At 36.9% G+C, this 24,217-nt stretch overlaps 1 protein-coding gene across 8 annotated transcripts in view; it reads left to right on the top strand.

Annotated features, from left to right (window-relative positions):
• SATB2 (SATB homeobox 2) overlaps positions 1–24,217 on the top strand; it is a 288,714-nt gene that overhangs the window by 188,581 nt on the left and 75,916 nt on the right. For all 8 annotated transcript variants that reach the window (XM_063791444.1, XM_063791442.1, XM_063791443.1 and 5 more), the window contains 2 exons: positions 985–1,087; positions 20,475–20,947. In XM_063791444.1, coding sequence (XP_063647514.1) covers positions 985–1,087; positions 20,475–20,947 — 576 coding nt within the window. The remainder of the gene's footprint in view (positions 1–984; positions 1,088–20,474; positions 20,948–24,217) is intronic.

Genomic DNA, 24,217 nt, shown 5'->3' with positions numbered 1-24,217 from the left:
GTTCTATGTCTGGGGCTAACTTTTTTTTGAGAAAGATGAGATTTCAAGGCAAGATATAAAACCTTACACAGGTCATTTGGATCTCTTGAGTTGTTTATGCACAGGACAAAATAAAAATAAGAAATAAAATCTATGTATAAAACATACACAGTCATTTCAGGTATACATTAACATCTGCCACAAATGTTGGCCCAAACATACTGTATTAACTGCATCTCTGTAGGAAGTTCAATTCAAGGTGTGTAATTATAATTTTAACTTTTCAGTGCTATGTCAGGCTATGCTCCACTTCTCTTTTAACCCCAATGATTAATACACACAAATCAGCTGAGCAGTTGGGCTGAGGAGGATGAGAGCAAGGAAGAATCATGCACCTAAGCACTCAGAAAGTTTGAGCTTTGGTTCATTTTTTATTGAAACACAGTACAAGTATTGTGTTTAGTTTCCCCTGCTCTAAAATAGCACTGTTAATTTTTTCATTCGGTGAATTTTCACACAAGTTCTAATCACACGTTTCTATAAATTATATTAATTTAACTTATTTCCCTAAATGTTGTTCTGCAGTGTGTAGCACGGATGTTCTCAGATTCTTGGCTGTGTAAGCTTGTTGCAGTTGGAAGCGGAACAGAAACATCTGAAAGGCATTATTTGGATTACGGATGCTGGAGCATCTGATCTCACCTTTTGCTCTGGTTCCTAAATCACAACTGTTCTTCCTCTTTGCATTTAATCTGCATGTTCTGTCCCCTCCATTGTTGACATTGCCCCAGGGTTGGCTTTTTGGAGAAAGCACTATCATTGTATAAATTAAAGGGATGGTAAATTCAGGTAATCGTGTTTGATGTTAATAGTTCAGTTTACAGGAGAGTGACTGTTTTAAGTTTAAAAGAAAAAAGAGGTTAGTGCAGGTTATAAAGTGCTCTTTCTTGTCCCTAAAAAGAAGTAGTTATATTTTGAAAAAATAACTATAATTTTTTTTTTCAGAGTATGATTTCATCCATTGTAAATAGCACATATTATGCCAATGTGTCAGCAACCAAGTGCCAGGAGTTTGGGAGATGGTATAAAAAGTACAAGAAGATTAAAGGTAAACTGACTTTTTTGTTTGTAAAGCCTGTTTTCAGTTTCTGAGGTTCATGAGTTGTTGGTTGTTTGGAATTTATGCTCATTTTAGATACAATTTACGTAATTTTTTACAAAGGTGAGATCTTTAATATTCCTGTCATGAGATCCTAGTTGGCTCCCTTAAAACTAAGAAGATATTTGAAGTAAAAGTAAAATTAGTAGCACAATATGTTAAGTTTATAGTTTTCATAAGTGATACCTGCAAAGACCAAAATCCTTTAGAATGGAAACTTAAAAGCTGTCATTCTAGGTTAAATCAGCACTTATAGTTTGGGTACTGATTAACAGATACTGTTGGGGTATCAGGATGTCTTTGGTCAGAAATAGAGTTTGATGTTGTGTTCCTGTGTCGACGATTCCAGAGCAGTGGTGAAAACACGGGCTCTGCATTCATTCAGGCAGACTTGGGTTCAAATCTTTAGCTTCTACATTCTAGCTGTGGGAGCTTAAGCAAATTATTTAACTTCACCAAGACTCAATTTCCTCATCTGAAAATGGGAAATCATCAAAGTACTTAGGTCACTGGGTAGATGCGAGGACTAAATAAGACAATACTGGCACAAAGTAACCTCTTGACAAATAATAGTATACTACTACTAATAATTAATAGTATTAGTCATACTAGCAGTAATATATTACATGTAGAATTATGTTTGGTCCTGAAAATAAAGTTCCTTTGTGTAGTAAATAGCATGCTATTTAGATCACCTAGACTTTTAAACATGTCAGGACCATTTCAAATATGTCAGTGGTGGAAAAATTCTTTTGTTTTCACTCCATTCAGATAAATGTTACCTACCAGGGTCCCTGAGGGGATTTGGGGAATTTCTTGTAACATTGGTTTTGATGGTCCTTCCAGTCCATGTTTTGCATAAGTATGACATATTTATCACACTTTATAATATGTATTCATAGCCTCGCTTACTCTGCCCCCATCGGAGGGGCAAATGACAATCTATGGTGGGTAAGTAAAAGTAAAGGATGAATTTGTTTCTTTTACTACTTGCAGATTTTCTCAGGGGAGACAGGATGTCAAAGTAGTGCTTGTTGGCTATTGAGTGTTTGGGAGATTTTTGACAAGGTTGTCTTTTGAAGAAATGAAGTTTACAAACATTGGCAGCACATTTCTGATCACAAAGGAATGAGAGTGTTTTATGCTAAATATATATTTTATAAGGCAAGCCAAAATATTGAGCTACCCAGGAGAAATTAAGTACACTGAAAATTGAATTAAGATCCATTTCTTTTCAACAGACTCTAAAATTCTTAGGACCCGTTAGATCCTGGTTTGGGCAAATGCTTTCGCATATTAATATTCACCCTTGTACAATGTAAGATGAATAACCCCGTCTCATTATAAGACATTGATGTGTGGCTCAGAAGGTTTCTTTTCTGTAAGTGTTGCCTCCAAGTTTTTCTTTTAAAATAGGATTGTTAAAGTACTTCGACATATCCTCTTCGGCTGAAAATCAAAAGAATCATGCAGCTTCAAGGTCATTTGTTAGATCCCATTTACTTGCTGTTATAAGAGAAAGTAAGAGAGTGTCCTCTTTTAATAGGCTGGAGTGTAATTCCAGATTCAGAAAGATTGGAAACTCTTCACTCTAGTGTTTTCAGAATTGCCACTACAGAATGTGTGTGTGTGTGTGTGTGCATTCGCACATTAACACTCATATCTTCTACTTTTCTTTTTTCTTTCCTGGAGCTTTAATTCTTCAAGCTGTATCTTTTTTTTTTTTTTTTTAAAGATAGTAAATGCACAATTAAATCTTTAAGTGCTGTAAAAGCAGACTGAGACCTTGATTTCATTCAGTTGGTCAAGGATCCACACCTGAAGAGGCTGTCAGACACTGTGTACACATACTATTCAAAGAGATGGAGCTAGTCATTGCTGTTGAAAAGTGTGTGTGTGTCTGTGTGTGTGTCAGTAGGAGGAGAAAAGGGAAGGTTAAGGTATGTGTGAAGTAAACACAAGCTGCCATAAAACAGTTCAAGTGGTGTTGATTCATCAACCAAGGGAGTGGGAGGAAAAACAAAGAATTCATGACAGGTATAATGGTGTACAGAAAATAAACACCCAGAGAAGTGCGTTTTATTAACTTTCGACCCTCAGAAAAAGGGAAGTGTTGGACTGAGGCAGGCATATTTTATTTGGTAGAAGCCTTTTTCTATGAATAGATGTTGCTGTGGGAGTTTCTACCTAGTAGGACTCATTTCTCATGGGAAAGTAATGATTTGATTTGTAAGAGTTGTGTCCCTGCTTTCAAAATGAAAAAAAGGCAATGAATTCCAAATTTGGAAACCAGTAGTAGTGAAACCAGAATTCTACCATAGGGCTTTTTCTGAGACCCCAGAAGTCAGAGTTCCATGTCCCTCTCAGCCTCCCTACCTTCCATTTCTGCCTCAAAGTTACCAATTTACATGCACTTCTATGCACTATTCAGCTTAGAAGAAAATCTTAAGTCAACTTACTGAGGTCCCAAACTAAATGCAGGCTACATTGTTAAATATGTTTCCTATTATCTGCTAATGTCTGTTTTAATAAAACAGTGGGAACTAAGTGGTTGCTTCTTAATCAAAAACATGATTTCCTAAACATAAGCTATGTGATTCTGTTACAAATTGCCACATATAGATCTCCTAGGTCAAAATTTTTTTCTCTTCTCATAGAAATAAATAAACGGTAAAATAATGATATACTCTGAAAGATCAAAGTAAATATGACTAAAACCTGGCAAAAATAAAAGTCTACTGGAAGGACAAAAAAAAGATCAGATTGCAAATTCTATAGTCAATGCTGAAATAAATATGAGAAAAATGAACAATCAATAATTTGATATCATTAAAAACAGATGTAAAAACTACATACAAATGGAGTTGTCTAAATTTTGAAGTAAACATTTTAATGTGCATTTTTTGAATTTGTTGTTATTTCAGCTAAACTATTTACACTTATTCTTTAGAAAGTCCTAAATTGGTTTGGCTTAGCATGTTAACTTTATTTTCCCCAGTGATCACAGCAAAGCACATTCTGTTTACCTTTTTTCTTTAATTTCAAAGACAATCATGGTTGACACAGACATATTTGAGTTAACATGAGCATTACTTCAGAATAGATAGGGAGACAGTGTGTATACTCTGGTTTCAAGGTCTAAGACCATGAATCTGTTTCCCAGGAATATTTGACATTGAAGAAAATGGAGTGGGTAGGTAGGGTAGGGTGGTAGGTTGGTTTAGACAGCATTTTTTTTTTAATTGCTGATCATCACATACCATAATTGCTTCTGGACCAGATTTTACAATGTAGAGCTCATAAGCTCTGAAGTATAAGAAAAAAAAAAAAGTACATTTTATCTAAAAGCAAAGAAAAAAGACCAATATTAATAGTTGTTTAATGTTTAGGAGTTTTAGTATTGTACATGAGATTCCATAACACCTAGAAACATTCATGCTATTCCAAAATTATTTTTAAGGTCTTGGGACTATGAGGGATTTACCCAAGTGGTTTTTTCATAAGTTCTACACATTTTAGTAAAATTTTAATTTTTTACACAACTTTTTTTGTCTGAACTCTTGATGTGAACTTTCCCCATCATTTTTATGAAATGAAGTGGCAATCATATATGTAGTAGCACTATCAGTTTTACTCTCATGGCAATCTACTTTTGTGGGGGATATAATAAGAATAAGAAAACGCCTTAATAAAGAATCTTTTGTATATTTTAAATGTGTCCTAATTAATAAGTTACAAGAAAATAATTTTATCTCTAAAGTGTTTGTCATCTGGTACCAAAAGCAAAATAAGCAGTCATCTTTGGTGAGGTCAATCCCAATTATTTAATATGCCTCAAGAATTGAAGGGTCATTGAAAGTTTACACAAATACAGGTTGTTATTATAAAATTATTTGTGTTATAAAATAATACCATTAGAATGAGTGGACCTAACCAAACCCTGTATTTTGGCCAGAGTGCAAAATTATCCCCATCACTTTTCTTTTCTCAGTCATTGCCCAAGAACCGTCTGATTGTTAGTTGTCTTAATTTTATTTGTTTATTTGAACTTCTTTTGCCAGATATTAAAAAGCTGGGAGAAAAGAGGATTTTAAAAACCAGTGTTACTTCCCCAAGACTGGTTTATTCTAGTAATCAGTATTTTATCTGACCCTGTCTGATCTAGTCTTGCAAGATCAAACGTCCAGGCCAGCAGGCAGACAGTAAACAAAGCCCATGAAGGGTTTCGGTAAACACAAAGATTAGATGTTGAATGAAAATTAAACTCCTTGAACTAGTCCTCTGTACTAAAGTGGTTAAGTGGGTTGTGATTAAAAGAAATAAGTAATTATGATCATTATAGCTGAAATGATATAATGTTACCACATTTAAAGCACCTCTTGTACTCAAAAATGATTGTGTCATTTACAAAGTGGTGCCTTGGAGTTGAATAGAGAAATCAATGTCCCCTGACCTGGTTCCATAAGGCAGCCCTTGCTTAGCCATGGTGGTATCAGTGGTCAGGACAATGCCTTTAATCAACTCCTGGTCCTTCTGCCTCTGCTGTTGTTTAACTCTGATGAGGTAAAAGTAACTTACTTTTGTCTACCTAATTTTTCTGTCATGAGAGAAATTTGCTTTCAGCTTCAGATCTAAATGAAGTGTTCTGTAAGGAAGTTTGTCTGCCCTCTGCCTATGTTGTAAGTTTGTCTGCCCTCTGCCTATGTTGTATCTTCTTGAAAGTAATGGCAGGATAAAATCCTTTGAATATTGTATACATATTTACTTACGTATTTTATACTGACAAATTATAGCTGTTTACAGGGTACAAAGTGATGGTATGGTTTTTAATACAACGTGAAATGATTAAATCAAGTGAATTAACCTATTCATCACCTCAAATATTTGACATTTTTTGTGATGAGAACATCTGAGACTTGCTCTGTGATATTAAAATGCACAGTACTCAATTATTAGCTATATTCACCATGCTGTACAATAGATCTAAAAAAAAAACCACTTGTTTCTCCTCACTGAGACTTTGTACCCTTTGATTATCATCTCACTGCTCCCACCTCCCAGCCTCTGTTAAACACCATTCTACTCTCTACTTCTATGAATTCAATTGTTTTAAATTCCACATATAAGTGAGAACGTGCAGCATTTGTCTTTCTGTGTTTGACTTATTTCACTTAGCACAACGTTCTCCAGTTCTACTCATGTCGTCACAAATATCGGATTCATAGAAATAGAAACATCATTTCTACTGTCAGCCACCTTTTATCTCACCAGTTTTTCAACATATAGGAGAGCCTTGTGTATTTTCATTGTGATAGTCACTGATAGTATGCATAGATCACCTATGCTTGCTTGGCCCTCCAATGGAAAGCTTATTGGTAGTTTAAGTGGAAAAATGGTGCGTGGGGAATGTCTTGAGCACTCAGCTTAGACATGGACTAATTCCTTGCATGGGTCTTAAGAAGCTCATTCCAGCTGTACTGTAACTGCTTTGTTGGGCTGAATATACTTATTCATAAATGTTTAAAGATATAAAAATGTTTGTTAATAATATAGTTTGTAGATTAAAAGAAGTAAGCTTGCAATCTACTCATATTTATACTATTTCTGATGTTATTTTACATAGACATTAAGAAAGGATGCAAAGGGAAAAATGATCTATTTCCTTACGCCCCTCCCTGCTTCTCTTGCATCTATTCATCCATCCAGCCTCATGTATACCTACTCTTTGGAAGAAGCATAAGACATAATTCCTGCTTTCCAAAAGCCTACAATCTGTATGAAATGCTTACTTTATAATATAACACATATCTTGTCATTCAAAAACAAATTCTAGCTTCTATCTTATATATAATACCTGGCAGGATTCTAAGGGCTGGGAATACAGTGGAGAGCATTACCTTTTTCTTCCTCACAAGATAATTGTAGTCATAATTAAGTAAATAATTTTAACTAAATGTTTAGTGAGCACTTCTGCTACAGGCTGTAATTAATGCTAGAAGCAGTGAGAAATGTCCATACACATGTAAGATATACTTCCTACCTCTGGTTGTGTTGTCCTTAACCTGGCAGGGGAAGCAGCTGTATAAATGGATCTGGTAAATATATAGTAGTGATATAAACTAGTGTGATGGTGGCATAGAGGAACGTCCGGAAACTCTTCTTGCTAGGTTTGACGTGGGGTCGGGGGTGGGCGGTTAGGGAGAGACAGCGCATGAATTATACCTTAAGGACAAGTGGAGTTACTGCAGCAAGGAGGAAAAGAGAAGGAGGAATGTTTTGGGCAACCACATGATCATCAGTACAGATGCAGAGGTACGAAAGAGCATTGCATGTTTAGAAAATTACAAGTGGCTATCCAGAATGTCTAGAATGGCAGTACATTTATCCTGATACTATAATATAACAGGTGCTCAGAATGGCTAAGCTTTTGATCAGTGAAAAGGCAAAGGTAGAACTAGCTGGATATAGGGAGGGTAGTGACACCAAATGTTGATAGAAATGGTTGGGACCTGGCTGGGCACGGTGGCTCACGCCTGTAATCCTAGCACTTTGGGAGGCCGAGGCGGGTGGATCACAAGGTCAGGAGGTTGAGAGCATCCTGGCTAACATGATGAAACCCCATCTTTACTAAAAACACAAAAAGTTAGCTGTAATCCCAGCTACTTGGGAGGCTGAGGCAGGAGAATCGCTTGAACCCAGGAGGTGGAGGTCGAAGTGAGCCGAGATTGCACCACTGCACTCCGGTCTGAGTGACAGAGTGACTCTGTCTCACATAAAAAAAAAAAAAAAAAAAAAGAAATGGTTGGGACCTGGCTGGGCAATCATATTTGTTGTAACAATGAAAAATAAGGCTGAGAAGGTAGAGAACACACCTTAGGGGTCTTTGAAAGCCCAGTTGATGTATTTTGAGAATCCTTGAAGGTTTTTCAGCAAGAGAGTGACATATTGAAGAAGAGGTTTTACGAATGATTCCTCTAGACACCATCTGAAGCTGTATGAGGGTGTGAGTGGGTGTATGGCAGGAAGGGAGGTGGGTGGGAGGGGGAAGGCTGGTGTGTACACCTGGTGGAAGTAGGCAAAGTCGAACCTATTGCAGTAATTGACGGAAATGGAATGGTGAGGGAAGTGAGGCCCTGGCTTTGAGTGGCACAAGTGAGAAAGACAGGAAGCCACCAATGCGAGAGGTTCAAGCAGAGGAGAGCCATGAGACTTGGTGAGAGTAAATAGGGGTATGAGAATGAGAAAGAGACATGCAAGCAGAATCCAGGTTTTGAGCTTAAGTGACTCTTGATGGTTGTGACAGAAATAGGACAATACTAATGGAGACGAAATTGCTGATACCTCAGTGAGAATTTTGACAACTAGGTAGAAATGTCCATTAGGCTGTTTGAGATGTGAAACCAGCCGACTAAAGGACAGGATGGAGAATAAATTTTTGAGCACTTTTTTGGATGACAATTGAAATGGTACCAAATGAACATTCCTTAAAGAGGAGAGCAAGAGCGGGAGAGGGCTGGAAGCTTTGAGAGGAAAAGGGCCAGGAGTTAAGAAGATGCAGCTAGAGAGAGTGAGGTGTCACTGAAGCCAAGGGAAGATGAGTTACCGGGGGGAAGTGTTATCAAGGGTGCAGTGGAGGGGCAGGGGAGAGGAGAGGGAATTGGAGGCTCTTGGCTTTGGCAGAAAGGATACCATAATGACATTGGAGGGAGCTGTCTCTCTGAAGTGTGAGAACAGGAAAGCCTATGCATCTACTAAGGGAGGGGTGGCAAGGACATGAGAGGAAAGAGTCTAAACGTGGCTAACTGAAGCATGAGGGCTAAGTGTAATTATCAGAAAGAGGATGGAGCCAGCAGTTTTGAAGAGGAAGAGGAGTGATAAGCAAGAGCCCACCAACTAGGAGGGAATGGATTTGAGGCTCAGATAATGCAGTACCTTTGAAAGAAAGAGGAATAGTGATGTCTTCTTCAGAATCTGGGAGAAGGGCAAGGAGATGTGTAAGGAGGGAAGGTTCTAGAGATGGAGTGGACGGTGAGGATGGGCAGCTCATGCCATGAAGTGTGAGGCTGGGCTGGCATGACCTCCTAGCAGTGAAGGAGAGAATGATTGGCATGGGGGCTTGGTGGTGAGAACACCTGAAATAGGATCTGGACAGACCATGTCTGGGGAACAAGGAGGGAGTGTGCTTTAGATTGCTCCTAGTTTCAGATTTCCATTTGTCCTGCCCAGAAACAGAATAAAAAAACTCAAAAACATAGATGTGATGGGGGCTGACAAAGAATCTACAGAAGTGTGAAATGAGAGGCTTTGTGTGTAGACCATGAAATGCGCAGCTTATTTAAAATCTGATGATTGTGGGGACATCCTCTTCTACTGGGGAGACCAGCAGGTGAAAATCAGAGAACTCTTTTGGTTTCTTGATCAATTAAATAAAGATTATTACCTAATTTTCCTTAGACGATTACAAGGTTCAAAGCTGAAAAGCACTTAAGCTCATAAGGTGCTTGAAGCACTTAACTATAAATGCTATGTAAGATGCTAGGACTGAAATCACATTGCCTAATGGGAGACAGTTATTTAACTATTTGCCTGACTGATGAATGGCCTTCATTCCACCATTTGTGAGAATTTGAGATTATTTGACCCTTGGAGTTCTGAACTCCCAAGGGAATAGACATGAATCTATAATCATCTAGAGTACAAATCAGACTATGAGTTCTAACATTGGACCTTTCAAGGTATCACCTTTCTAAGTTTTATGTACCATAGAAATTTTGATTTTTGACTAATCCCCCTTCTGGGCCAAAAGCTGCTTGAAAGAACTTCAGAGGTAGAGGTTTTGGGAACACAGGAACATATCCATTTTCTGTCCTCCCCAGAGTCCTGTGAGCATGAGGCCTTAAACACAGTGAATACTTAGCAAATATTAATAGAATTGAATGTAATATAGATGAACTTATTTGAATATATGCATTTAGAACAGTTTTATTTTTACACATATTATATGGTGCACTGATCTTATTTGCTACCTGATCTGTCAATTGAGAGAAAAAAAAGAAAGAAAAATCTTTGCTTGTTTAGTTCATGTTGCAAATGTCCTTAGCAAATGTGATTGGTTAGAATCATTCTATGTTTCTACTAGTTATTGAGCTAAAGACTTAACAGTAGTCAATTCAGTTGAATAGGACAGTAATACCTTTATAAAGTACAAATTAGAGACCATTTGTGTAGCCTAAGATAAACATGCCTTTGAGGTTTTCACAGCTAGTTTATCGAGTATTTTCCTCAATATAATGGCCTAAAACATCAAAGTCCTATAAAATCACAGAGACTGGTCAGAGGAAAAGAATGAATCATGAATTGATTGTTTTCTTTGATTAACTTTTCTTCAGGTAGGTTGAATTAAAGAATTAATACACATGGAATGCCAACTGACAAAGGCAGAATTTTCCTAAGCAGTAATGTTAAGTTTCAACAATATGATCTTTTTTTACTATCATGTGCTGAATTCACCTTAGAAATTATAGTTTTAGATTAAAATAAAGAATAAAAATGAAGATATTATTAGATATAAGCAGTTTTAACCTATGTAGAATGTTATAGGAATACTCGAAATGATCAATGATATCAAACTGTGATAAAGCATTGTTTGAAACCAAAAGGGACAATAGTGTTCTGGTACAGAGGGTGGAGACTAGGAAAGGTAGATAATGCTCACTTTTTCCATGGAACATAATGGGTCCTAGGAGCTTTTATTACCAAAGAAACAGAGGTGTCCACATTTGAGTTACTTTATGGTGGATATATGTTTCTGTGGAGGTTAATATGATGGAAAAAGGAAGTTGATAATAAGGGGAAAATACACCTAAGAAAACCAGTCATATGGTATTATCACAATGCTGGCTGGTAGGCTTTGCTTATGGGCTGTTTTATTAGGAGTTAACAAGTTGGCTCTGAATATCTTGCTCTAGGCAGGGACTTTGCAAGCAAGTTCTCAACCCAGAGACAAATTCTCTTGAACAAATTTAGAGAAAAACAAAATCTTTGGGTTTGGTGGCAAGTTTTTTGTTTTTTCTTTTTTCTTTCTTTTACTCTTCAGCTCTTTCAAGCTCAATAATTTTTTAAAATTATATTTGGTGAACTCATCTGGTAGTTTTATTTGTTCATTTTAATGGTATGGGATTTATATCTGAGAGATCTATTAGCTTTGGCTACTGCAATCATGTCCATCTGTGTTTGTATTAACAGAATTTTTTTTTGTATAATAAATTGACCTTATACCTCCAGTTATTGACTAGGAGAGAATAAACCAGAAGTATTTTCAGTGACTAGGCATATTCAGTGTTGGCAGACAGGATGCTATTCTGGTTTGTTGGGGAAAATTAGCATTATGTTTACCTTTTAAAAAGATTTTAACCCAATGAAAGACTTTGGGTGGACAGTGGGGTTGTTGACCATTAATGTGTAGCCCAGCTGAGTGAAAGGAGACAAAATAAGTATCAGGTGGAAGCATATGGAATTGCCATTTTTGTAGGTCAAAATTGTTACATATCGCCAATTTCATATAGTTCAATTATATATGAATTTGTGATTGCCCAAGATTCTCAAGCTGTTATATTATGTGAGTGTGCATACCCAGTTTCATTTCTTGTTGGTTACTTGTTTCAAAGAAATAATTTCTATTTATAGAATTTATAGGGTACCTGAGAAAGCTCTCTGCTGTGTGATTCATATCTTTCATCAGTCAGGTGGGAGTCCATGCTGATGACACTCATTTTGGGACAAAAGCTTTGGCCTCAAGAAAAATAAGATAATGGGAGGGGATTTATAAAAATAAATATAATCACTATATTTATATACTGATTATATAGGCACATGTATATATCTTACAGATGACTGGAATGAATTGCTAATAAACTGACAAAATAGGAATTTAAAGGAGCTATCTTTTATCATCAAATAGAAATGCACTTTAAATCATAGGCAGATGTTATGGACCCATCTACATGTGGCAGACAGTTAAAGTGTCTGAAGCAAATATATTGATGGAGTTTTTTAAAGTTAAGATTATTCAGTACTGTATCTCTAGGGGCTGCCATCATTCCTGGCACATGATAGTTGATTAATAAATGTTTATTATATGAATTTTAATGTAAATAATTCTATTTAAGTGACTAGCTGATTCAACTGTTGAGGAATCAATGATTTCATCACTTTTTGATTTGACAGTCTTTTCAGTCTATGTTACACAAAGCGTACAGTGGAGGCTGAGGTTGAGCTTTTACCATGCAGATGACTTATCCATCCTTAATGTCACATACGTGTGCCACGTGCACTTGTGCACACAAACATGCAAATACAAAGTGAAACTTATCGGTAAGAAAGTTGATTGCTCCTGACCCAAATCCTAAAGCTATTAATAACCACATGCCCCAAACTGGGCAGTTCATCTTAAGCAGCGGAATACAGACTGCAGGGTCCTAAAGGCATAGGTTTGAATTCAGAATCTTCCATTAACAGGTTTGTAACATCAAACAATTATGACATTAAAGTCAAATAATGACATTAAAGAAGCCAACTGAGCTTCAGCTTCTTTAATAAAGTAGGCATCTTAATATCAATGTCATAGAATTGTTGTGAGAGTTAAACGATAATGATGTGTCAGGGATTTAGCTCAGTGCTTCAGCTACTATATAAATGGTGGGGCTTGGTGTTACCTGAAATGCCAATACAGTTTGAAAAAGGTATGTTAGTAGTAAAAATATGAAAATTCTTATAATAAATATATTTTTTCTAAAGAAAATCCATTAAAAAGCACTTGTGAAACATTTAGGCTTTAGAACTTGACTTTGAGTTATGCACAAAAAGAGGAAAAAGTAGCCATGTGGTTTGTGTTTTCTTATTACGAGGCGAGAGCCAGCAGCCTTAATCATTTTGAATATTCCTAAATATTTATCTGCATTTGGACAGTTATTCGACCTAGAGCACATTTTTTTAATTTCTCTGGTATTAGACAAGATCGTTGTCTTTAAAAACTGGGCTTCAAGGTTTTAGAGCATAAGGTGGGGAAGCAGAGAACCTGGAGAGGAGGTTTGTAAATTTAAGGCATTCATATGCTCGAGTATCTTTTTTCTGTGCTCTAATGTTTGGGTACCAATTTGAAATTGTTGGTTTGATTGGCAACATTTTTACTAAGAGTGCCAAAAGCAAGCCAGTGTCCTTTTTTACATTTGTAGAATCACTTCCAGAGTACTTTCTAAGGTTGAAAGAGTCGTAGAGAAATTCTGCCGTCGTCTTTTCTTTCTTTCTTTTTTTTTTTTTGGCTTATGTTCTTCTACCCAGGGTTTCTAGGAGAGGTTCTGGGGAATACTAGAGTGTTATCTTATTAAGGAATCCATTAGCACTCATTCATGCTAATCCATTTACATTTGCATAAGCATCTTAATGGCTTAAAGAAAAATCCATAGGCCAGAGATTCTGGAAATTTCTCAGTGCAAAACCTTTTACCCAATTCATTGCTTTCTACCCATTATAACTATGGACAAACCCAAGGGGCTGTTTCACAAAAGCAACTGTGTTAAGGTTTGCAGCGTGAAAATACTACAATAATAGCTTTAGAAATATTATGTATCTTTTTTGCAGTATTGATAAACTTGCAAGAGCAATACTGTAATTAATATTGCCATTGCCACTATATAAACAACTATTTTTCTTGTAATGGTGAGTTTAATAGAGATATCTAAGGAAAGTCTTAAATTCCTGCTAAAGAGTAAAGAGCAGAAGCAAGTATACTGAGAAAGATAATTGTTTTAAAACGGTACTTTTAAAGATGCTCTTAGGTAAGTAACCTGGAAGGTTACTTTAAGACCACTTTACAGGTAATTCTTCCCATTTTACAGATAATCCCCAGATCACTCATCTAGTTATAACCCAGGCCTTTGAAATTTCAGTTTGCTTTTCTTTCTACCTTTCCTATGCCACCTTGCTATTATTGGCAGGCATCTGTGCCAATCAGATGCTTCACCTTTTGCTCAAAAACCTTCAGAAACTATACTTTGGGGCACTAAGTCATTGGATTATATTTTGAGCATTGAGATTTTATTATATTTACTTTACATAATTGCAAAAGAAATAATAAAAATTAAGTGCCAGAATATAGGAGTGAAAGACTATATATATATATATATATATATATATATATATATATAGACACACACACACACGCATACATATGTATATACATACATCCGTGTATATATACACATATATACACACTATATATACATATATAGTGTGTATATGTGTGTGTGTGTGTGTGTGTATTTTATTTTTTGAGTTTTGAAAATGTTCTTGTAACAACCTAAAATATATAAATATATATCAGGGATTTATGTTATTTAAAATAAATACCTGGCTTCCTGGATGTACCATAACAAGTGTCTTAAATAAAATAAGATTTTTGGACCAAATACCTTTTAATTGTAATGCAGGTAAATTCCTGAGGGAGGAATATAAGTTTCTCATCTATGAACAACCAGCCACAGGCAGCAATTGTGAGCATCTGAATAGCTAATGGTCATAGAGTGCTCTTGGTTAGAGCATTGTCTCTGTGAACTTGGTGAGGTTTTAGGAGTTACTGAAATTCTAATATAGGGCTACAAAGGCCCTACCTACTTTAGAGTTAAATGGAATCCCAGAAGCTTAGAGGGTGGTTAGAAAATGGCTGCCCATTCCCTGCAGTTTTCACTCAGTCCCAGGAAACTTGAAGGAATCTGCAAGATCCTCTTAGAACTCTGGGTTTCTCAGAGACCTGGACAGACTCCATATCTGAACTGTTTATCTGGAAGGTCCCTGGACTGGTACCTTTCCCCAGATGTTGGAATAGCTACCAAAAGTCTCACAGCTACTGGACGTAGAAGCATTTGAGCCTCCCTTGCCTTGACGGTTTCTTAAACCATGTTCTGTTTGGGGACTTACACTAGAAGCTGGGGACATCATTCCTTTCCAGGCAATTCCCTCTCCAGTACTCACCCTCAAGGCTTCAGCCACAGTAGAATCAAGTTCACTGTGAATTAAATTGCAGCTCTGATTTAAAGCCCTGGGAGCAGTTGTGAGTTATTTATTTATTTATTTATTTATTTATTTATTTATTTATTTTTGAGACAGAATCTCACTCTGTCACCCAGGCTGGAGTGCAGTGGCACAATCTCGACTCACTGCAACCTCTGCCTCCTGGATTCAAGTGATTCTCCTGCCTCAGCCTCCTAAGTAGTTGGGATTACAGGCATGAGCCACCACACCTGGCTAATTTTGTATTTTAGTAGAGACCAGGTTTCACCATGTTGGTCAGGCTGGTCTCGAACTCCTGATCTCAAGTGATCCGCCCTCCTTGGCCTTCCAAAGTGCTGGGATTGCAGGCATGAGCCAACATGCCGGGCCAGCAGTTGTGTTTTTACTGTCTCTTTAATAAGTAAGCATGTTGCCTTTATCAGAATATTTTCTGTTGTGAATATGAACATTGCTTTCACCGTCACAGACAGCACTACCTTTTACCCTTCATTTTTTCCAGGATTTCTGATCTTCTGCTAAATACTGCAGGGATAAGATGGCCCTTAGGGCCAAGGTGATGTCTTTGGTCTTGGTTTAGTTTAAGACAGACTTAACATGATGTTTTCCATTACACAGTGAAAAAAGCAAGAACCCAAAACCAGGCACTGCTGTTAGGTCTGTGTTTCAGACATTGTGATTACTTTCAAATTATTTTAAAAGAAAGAAGGGAAAGGAAGGGAGAGAAGGGAAGGAGGGAGTAAAGGGAAGAAGAGAAAGAGAAAAGCAGGAAAGCAGGAAGGAAGGGAGGGAGGAAAGAAAGAAAGAGAAAAAGAAAGAACGCTCAGGCTCAATTTTCTGATACAGTCTGGCACATCCTGATACTCCGTCTCTTTTTTAAGCATCTGTGCTTCACTTGCTGTGACTTAAGAGGCTAAAAACGTTATTCTGATATTATTTTTATGAGAGTGGCAGCAAGAACTAAATTAAAATGTTTTCAATTTAGGTAAAATCAGCCAGGCATGGTGGCTCATGCCTGTAATCCTAGCAATTTGGGAGGCCGAGGCGGGTGGATCACTTGATGTCAGGAGTTGGAGACCAACCTGGGCAACGTGGTGAAACCCCGTTTCTACTAAAAATATAAAAATTAGCTGGGCACCGTGGCACGTGCTTGTAATCCCAGCTACTCAGGAGGCTGAGGCATGAGAATCACTTGAACCTGGGAGATGGAGGTTGCAGTGAGCTGAGATTGTGCCACTGCACTCCAGCCTGGGTGATGGAGTGAGACTCTGTCTCAAAAAAAAAAAAAAAAAAGACAAAAACCTGTGTAAATGGTTTCTGAAATCGTGTTCTGCCTTGGTCATTGTAGATGCATCCTTTTGACAGCATTTGATCCTTAGTCATTCTTAAAGTCGGGATGATAATTTTTTTTCTTCTTCTTTCATTCTTGGTAGTAAAGAACTTGGCTTTTACTGGTAGAACTGTTAGGAGCTGAAAAACATAAAGGGTGACTAGTCTCAGAGGCAGAATTTTAAAACTGGTAGCCTATGGGCAGATCTGGTTTTCAGAAATGTTTTGTTTGGCTTTTATTGTATTTTGAAATGGCATTAGTTGCTAACACTTAAAAAATAGGAATATCATGTAAAATCCAGATTTTTTGTTTTTCAAAAAAAAAATCTAAAGAAATGACAATATAAGAAAGACAGAAACTGGCTGAGGTTAGGTAGTGGTTGCTACCTTTGTACTGGTTAGACTTTCCCTCCTCCACCTAGTTCTTCTGCAGCTGGCTTTTCTGGCTGTTATCTACCTGAACAGGTAGGTATTTGCGTTTGCAATGTCTTCATTAATGTTTACTGAGTAGTTAGTACTTCATGGTGTTACTACGGATGTAATATGTTGCTATGTCTTTACAAGATACTTCCATAGTTACTCTTCTTAACTACAAGAATTTATAAGGATCCACCTGGAAACTCATAAGGATAGAAAGAATGATTATATATAACCTTAAAGAATATGGACTGACATTATTCAGACTCTTACTGCACCAATTCATATAGGTTTCATGGAGCTTTGATGTTTATGCTTAATTGTGTACATGATTTTGACTAGATCTATGAATGAGGTATTTTTAAATTATATGATTTAGATATATCTCAAGAAAATAAAGTCACTCAAATGTAATTAAATTGTTGAAAAATGAAAATACCAAAATTTTGGAAAATTAATGTTTGGTCAAATAATGCATTCTATAGGAGGATGGTTCTATGTTTTTTCAGTAGAAAATGAAATAGATGGCTAGGTACAGTGGCTCACGCCTGTAATCCCAGCACTTTGGGAAGCCAGGGCAGGTGGATCACCTGAGGTCAGGAGTTTGAGACCAGCCTGGCCAAGATGGGTGAAACCCCGTCTCTACTAAAAATACAAAAATTAGTTGGGTGTGGTGGCGGCATATGCCTGTAATCCCAGTTACTCGGAAGGCTGAGCACGAGAATAGCTTGAACCCGGGAGGCAGAGGTTGCAGTGAATGGAGATCACACCACTTCACTCCATCTTGGGTAACAGAGTGAGACTCGGTCTCAAGCCCCTCCCCCCACCAAAAAATGAAATAGATAAAATATTTCCTTATTAAGAACTTGAAAACATAATTTAATATCTGAATTTATCTTTACTTTGACTGAATTAAAAGCAAATAAACAAGCAAAAGTGAATCAAATATTTAACTGAAACCAAATATTTCTGTCTATAAAATAAGATTTTACTGTGGAATCAGTTCATGGTCTCTTTACCTTTTTTTTCAGTGAGGAAATTATGATGTTAATTCCTGTTCTATGGAAACTGTTAGATTATGTTATCTAAAGGCTCCTAACCATTTGCTTGGTTTGATTTTAAGACTATGTACTTTAAAGTTTAATTAATACAATAATTGAAAAAGGTTTGCCTTTAGAAGATGAGTAAAATAATTTGTTTTCTTAACCTTATGAAGGAAAGGTGATACGTAAAACAAATGAATTACACTGTAAGGATTAGGCTGGGTGCAATGGCTGGTGAGGCTGAGGCTGGTGGATCACATGAGGCCAGAAGTTTGAGACCAGCCTGGCCAACATGGCGAAACCCCGTCTCTACTGAAAATACAAAAAATTAGCTGGGCATGGTGGTGCATGCCAGTAATCCCAGTAACTTGGGAGGCTGAGACAGGAGAATCACTTGAACCTGAGAGGTGGAGGCTGCAGTGAGCTGAGATTGCGCCATTGCACTATAGCCTGGGCAACAAGAGTGAAACTCTGTCTTAAAAAAAAAAAAAAAAAAAAGCAAGCAAACATTGTAAGGATTAAGTTAGAAATTGAGCCCTAAAAGAAGTTTGAAGTAAACTCTTGACTTATTTGGAAGTTTATAGGAATGTTAAGCAAGAAATCGGGTTTTCTTTTTTTTTTTTTTTTTTTGGAGACAGAGTCTCGCTCGTCACCCAGGCTGGAGTGCAGTGGTGTGATTTCTACTCACTGCAACCTTTGCCTCTGCCTCCTGGGGTTCAAGCGATTCTCCTGATTCAGCGTCCCGAATATCTGGGATTACAGGCGCATGCCACCATGCCTGGCTAATTTTTGTATTTTAAGTAGAGACGGGGTTTTGCTGTGTTGGCCAGGCTGGTATCGAACTCCTGACCTCAGGTGATCCACCAGCCTCGGCCTCCCAAAGTGCTGGGATTACAGGTGTGAGCCACCATGCCCAGCTTAACTGAGTTTCTTTAAAAAGCAGGAAAAAGCACTGTACATGTCTAAATATAAGGTAATACCAAGACGGGTGTTCACATGTTTTCCTAATGGGATATTTTGCATGCATAAAACTTGTAGACATGGATATAAAATAGTTAAATATCTACCTACATTTTAATGTATTAATTTATTTCCACATATACATTTTTAAAGTCACATATTACATAAAGTATTAATTTAGAAATACTACTTTTTTCCACCCATACAGTTCATTGACTTTATTCAGTGCTTTGCATGTGATTTGGCATCAGTGTCTGTCATCACCAACTCCCCTGTTTTCAGTCATCTCACCCAGTTGTCCAGCACACATCATTTCTGCCTAAATTTTTTGAGACTCAGTATTTTTTTTTTTTATAAAACCATGATTCTGTCACGGTTAACTATATGCCAAACCACACATTCCATTTGTATAATAGGGAGACAGTTACTTTTTATATGTGTTCTATAGGTGAATATGTTTGATCTCTAGCTTCTTAAAGTTATCTTTAATGGACTTTTGCATAGTCATATCCAGCATTTGCAATTATAAGAAATAATTTCTAAATTTGTATGGATTTTTTGCTTTGAAAAAGAGATCTTGTTAGATTATATTACACCTATAAGCATTTAAAACTAATAATGTTGGGATTGCTTCAGCCCCATTTCTTTTCTCCAAACCAAACTTTGTTTTTCATGATAGAGTAATACAGAGACTTGGATAAGGATTTGGCTATGAGGTGACTGTCTTTCCTAAGACATTATCTTAGGGAAAGAAAAATACTTGCCTTATGCTTGTATATATATGATACTTACTTTTCCCTTTCAAAGTTATTCTTTTAATCTTTATTAAAGCACAATATAATGTAATAAAGCAGATAACCTGAGGAGAACTTCATTTAATGGCAAGTTGAGGTGATGTTATTAATTTTGTGATTTTTTTCTTGTCTGAGTGCATAGCACAACGTTTAAAATATCAATTTCTTAAGGAAACATTTCTATAAAAAAGATAGCAAGTGAGTCAATAAATGGATATACTATGTGGTAGACATTTTTAAATGAACATTTCCATAGCTGTATAATAATATTTATGTGAGCTTTTTACTAGAAGGTAGCACTTAATTTGGCAGGAGATGTTGTCCTTGTCATTTCCTGATAACCATTAACTACATACTACAGAAGATAGGAACAGCTGGTGCTTTTATAACAAAGGTTGATTGGGGAGATGATAGAGCTTGGGGGATCTAAGAGGATTTAGAATGGTCAGTGGTTTCTATCTTGGCTATTTAAAGAAATGCTTACTTTTAAGAATTTTAACTAATTGAAGTGGCAAATAATTTTACTTTCTTTCATATGTTCCATGAAAAAAATCTATTGTAACATTTTGCAGAAAAGAATATCACTTTTATGCTGGAGCTTCCATCATTGTACGAAAAAATGTTTATATTATTAACATGCCAAAAGTATGATAATTCAGTTCTACATATATTAGCAATAAATTGTACCAATGAAAATAATGATTAATTATCACTTTTATCTCTTAACAGTGGAAAGAGTGGAACGAGAAAACCTTTCAGACTATTGTGTTCTGGGCCAGCGTCCAATGCATTTACCAAATATGAACCAGCTGGCATCCCTGGGGAAAACCAACGAACAGTCTCCTCACAGCCAAATTCACCACAGTACTCCAATCCGAAACCAAGTGCCCGCATTACAGCCCATCATGAGCCCTGGTCTTCTTTCTCCCCAGCTTAGTCCACAACTTGTAAGGCAACAAATAGCCATGGCCCATCTGATAAACCAACAGATTGCCGTTAGCCGGCTCCTGGCTCACCAGCATCCTCAAGCCATCAACCAGCAGTTCCTGAACCATCCACCCATCCCCAGAGCAGTTAAGCCAGAGCCAACCAACTCTTCCGTGGAAGTCTCTCCAGATATCTACCAGCAAGTCAGAGATGAGCTGAAGAGGGCCAGTGTGTCCCAAGCTGTCTTTGCAAGAGTGGCATTCAACCGCACACAGGTACAATTAGCATTAAACACTGTAATTAACAGTAATACTGGGGACAGAATTGAGATAGGTTATAATTATTTTTATCTCTTTAAAAAGCTTTATGGATCTCAGGACATAGAATTAGATTAATTAATAATCCTTAGTTAATGAAACACTATTACCATTGATCCATGCATGACCATGATTAATTAACTAATTGATTAATTTTGATGAGGTAATGGACATCTTTGAACCCAACATGCAACTCCGGACCCCAAATGTTACTAATGACTTGGGTATGTACTCTCTCATCCTCTCCATTTACTGTTTCCAGATGTAACCCTGATCTTGAATTTTGTGATTATCAGTCTCTAGCCATTTTTTTAAACAAATTATAAAACTATGCATGCCCAGACAATCTATTTTTTTCCCTTGGTTTTGAACGTTATAAAAGAAATAAAATTATGTTTTATAATTTTATAAGTAAAGTTTTATTTAAAAATTTATAAAAATCCTTCAAAACATAAAAGTTAGATTTAAGATATTGATAAAATGATAATGGATAGTTTACTTTTATTTTTAATGTTTGAGAGAATTATATGCCAATTATAACACTAAATGTTGAAAATGTAAACAGTTAATTCACACGTCTTATTTTTATTGAGGGTGCTTATATGTAAGACATTCTTTTCTGCTAGTAGTTCTTAAACTGGAGTGTGCATCAGAATCACCTGGAGGGCTGTGAAACACAGACTGCTGGGCCTCATCCCATAGTTTCTGATTGAGTAATTCTGAGGTTGGACTCAGAAATGGACATTTCTAACAAGATCCCAGGTGATTATGATGGTACTGATCCGGGGCCGCATGTTGAGAAAAACTTACCTAGCCCTTATATGAGTAAGAACAAAGCAGATGTGCATAATCTCAGGGAGCTAACGATCTAGTGGTGAAAACCAGGTAACCAGATAATTAGAGTAAAATGTGAAGTGTTATGAGTAATGTTGGAGAGTGTAAGCAATAGTTGTGGTGGAGGTTCATGGTGAGCTGGAGGTGAAGAATACTTCCAGGAGAATGAATATGGTAAGCCTTCAAGAAAACAGTAGGTTAAAATTTCAGCACCCTCGTAAATGCAAGGCAGGAAGCTAAGCTCTATGTGGATGCAAAGAGGAAAAAGATAATGGGCAAGCACATATGTAAACAACACTCTAGAGTATTAGGTTGTCAATGGGTTAGACCTTGAAGGATTAATAAAGTACAGCAGACAAAGATGATGAAGAAGAAGATTATTATTTTAAGGTAAAGACATTCATAGGAAAAATGTTGAGTTAAAAAATGCAGGAATAATTTGAAGACATAAAACAACTGATTTCTGAGAAAAACCCTGTGAACGTACAGAATGTAGGAATGCTTTCATTTATCTGATACCTGTTCAGAGACACATGATAACACACGCTGTAGATGGACCTTACAAATAAAAGAAAGCATGCTGGATTGAAACCTCAATAATTTGGAAAATACAGGAATGTTTCCAAATTTAATGATTACTTCAAAAGTTAAGGGGCTGGGCACAGTGGCTCATGTCTTTAGTCCTAGCACTTTGGGAGGCCAAGGTGGGCGGATCACTTGAGGTCAGGAGTTCAAGACCAGCCTGGGCAAGATGGTAAAACACCATCTCTACTAAAACAGAACAAAACAAAAAAATTAGCTGGGCGTGGTGATGCGTGCCTGTAGTCTCAGCTACTCAGGAGGCTGAGGCAGAAGAATCCCTTGAACCCAGGAGGCGGAGGCTGCAGTGAGCCGAGATCATGCCACTGCATTGCAGCCTGAGTGACAGACTGAAACTCCATCTCAAAAAAAAAAAAAAAAAAAAAGTTAAGTGAAAACTCTCACTGGCGAGAAATCTGATAAATGTTGGTAAATTGGATTGCCTGATGCAAGTTAACACTCAAAAAATGCACCTAAGTGAAATGTTATACCAGTTAGAAATATTTTATGTTTATCAGTGGTTCATTGTTAAAGAGGGTCTGTTTACTTTTGGTTTCCACGTCTCTTGCAAGAAAACATTGAGGTAAGAATTTTGTAGATACTCTTTAAGCAATACTGCGTGAGTTAAATAAATAGTGTTTTTATTAAGTCAGTTAATACATTTTTTCTCTCTTTATTCGAAAGTGTGTTGGATCTCTGGTTGAATTGAAATGTATTTCTATTATGTAGGCAATTTAAATTTTTATTAGTTTTGAAATTGTCGTATGATTAATGAGTCATTGAAAAATGAGTTTTTGTGCTGGGTGCGGTGGCACACGCCTATAATCCCTGCACTTTGGGAGGCTGAGGGTGGCAGATCACGAGGTCAAGAGATCGAGACCATCCTGGCCAACATGGTGAAACCTCGTCTCCACTACAAATACAAAAATTAGCTGGGCGTGGTGGCGTGTGCCTGTAATCCCAGCTACTTGGGAGGCTGAGATAGGAGAATCACTTGAACCCAGGAGGTGGAGGGTGCAGTGAGCCGAGATTGCGCCACTGCACTCCAGCCTGGCAACAGAGTGAGACTCCGTCTCAAAAAAACAAAAAAGAAAAAGAAAAAAAGAAAAATAAGTTTTTGTTAATGGTTGGGATTTTCTTACTGGCCTCGTGGCAAGTTTTGTTATCTCTTATTATATATATTCTACCTTTTTATGGGAAAAACTACTCTTTTTGGTGTAAAGATAGTTTTTATATTTTCTTTGCTTGTAAAGAGTTATTATCAATTTGTAAGTATAAAAACTGCAAGTATAGTTGGTAGTTGATAAGAAAGGTAGATAATAAAACTTAAAAGGGATGGGCACAGATTGAAAAAGGCCTTGAGTGCCAAGACAAGAGCTCTGAACTTTAACAGGCACTGGAAACCATCATAGGTCTTAGGTAGGAATATGCTGTGCTCCCACCATCTTAATTAGATCTTATGGAGGTTTGATAGCAAGAGGGTAGGAATATCATTTAGCAGGCTACTGCAAGTATCCAGGTGAAATGTACAGAGGTTTTGAACTAGGCTGCTGGGGAGGGTGCAGAGAAGAAATATTTTGGAAATAAAATGGACAGAAAGTGTATAAATGGATAAAGAGAGGAGTAGAACTGACACCAAGCTTCAAGCCTGATGCCTGAGAATAAAGGTGTAATTATGAAGGGAATCCAGGAAGACATGGGAAGAGTGGTTGGAGTAAGGTTAAAGTGATAGTTTTAGATTGGGTTATTTTGACGTTGAAGTGTTGACCAACTTCTTAAGTGAAAATGTGCAACAGTCATTGAAAATATGAGTTT

This window comes from Pan troglodytes, chromosome 13, assembly GCF_028858775.2.
Source record: "Pan troglodytes isolate AG18354 chromosome 13, NHGRI_mPanTro3-v2.0_pri, whole genome shotgun sequence".
Taxonomy (NCBI): Eukaryota; Metazoa; Chordata; class Mammalia; order Primates; family Hominidae; genus Pan; species Pan troglodytes.
The sequence above is the reverse complement of the archived record's forward strand: the minus strand, read 5'-3'. Positions and strand labels throughout refer to the sequence as shown.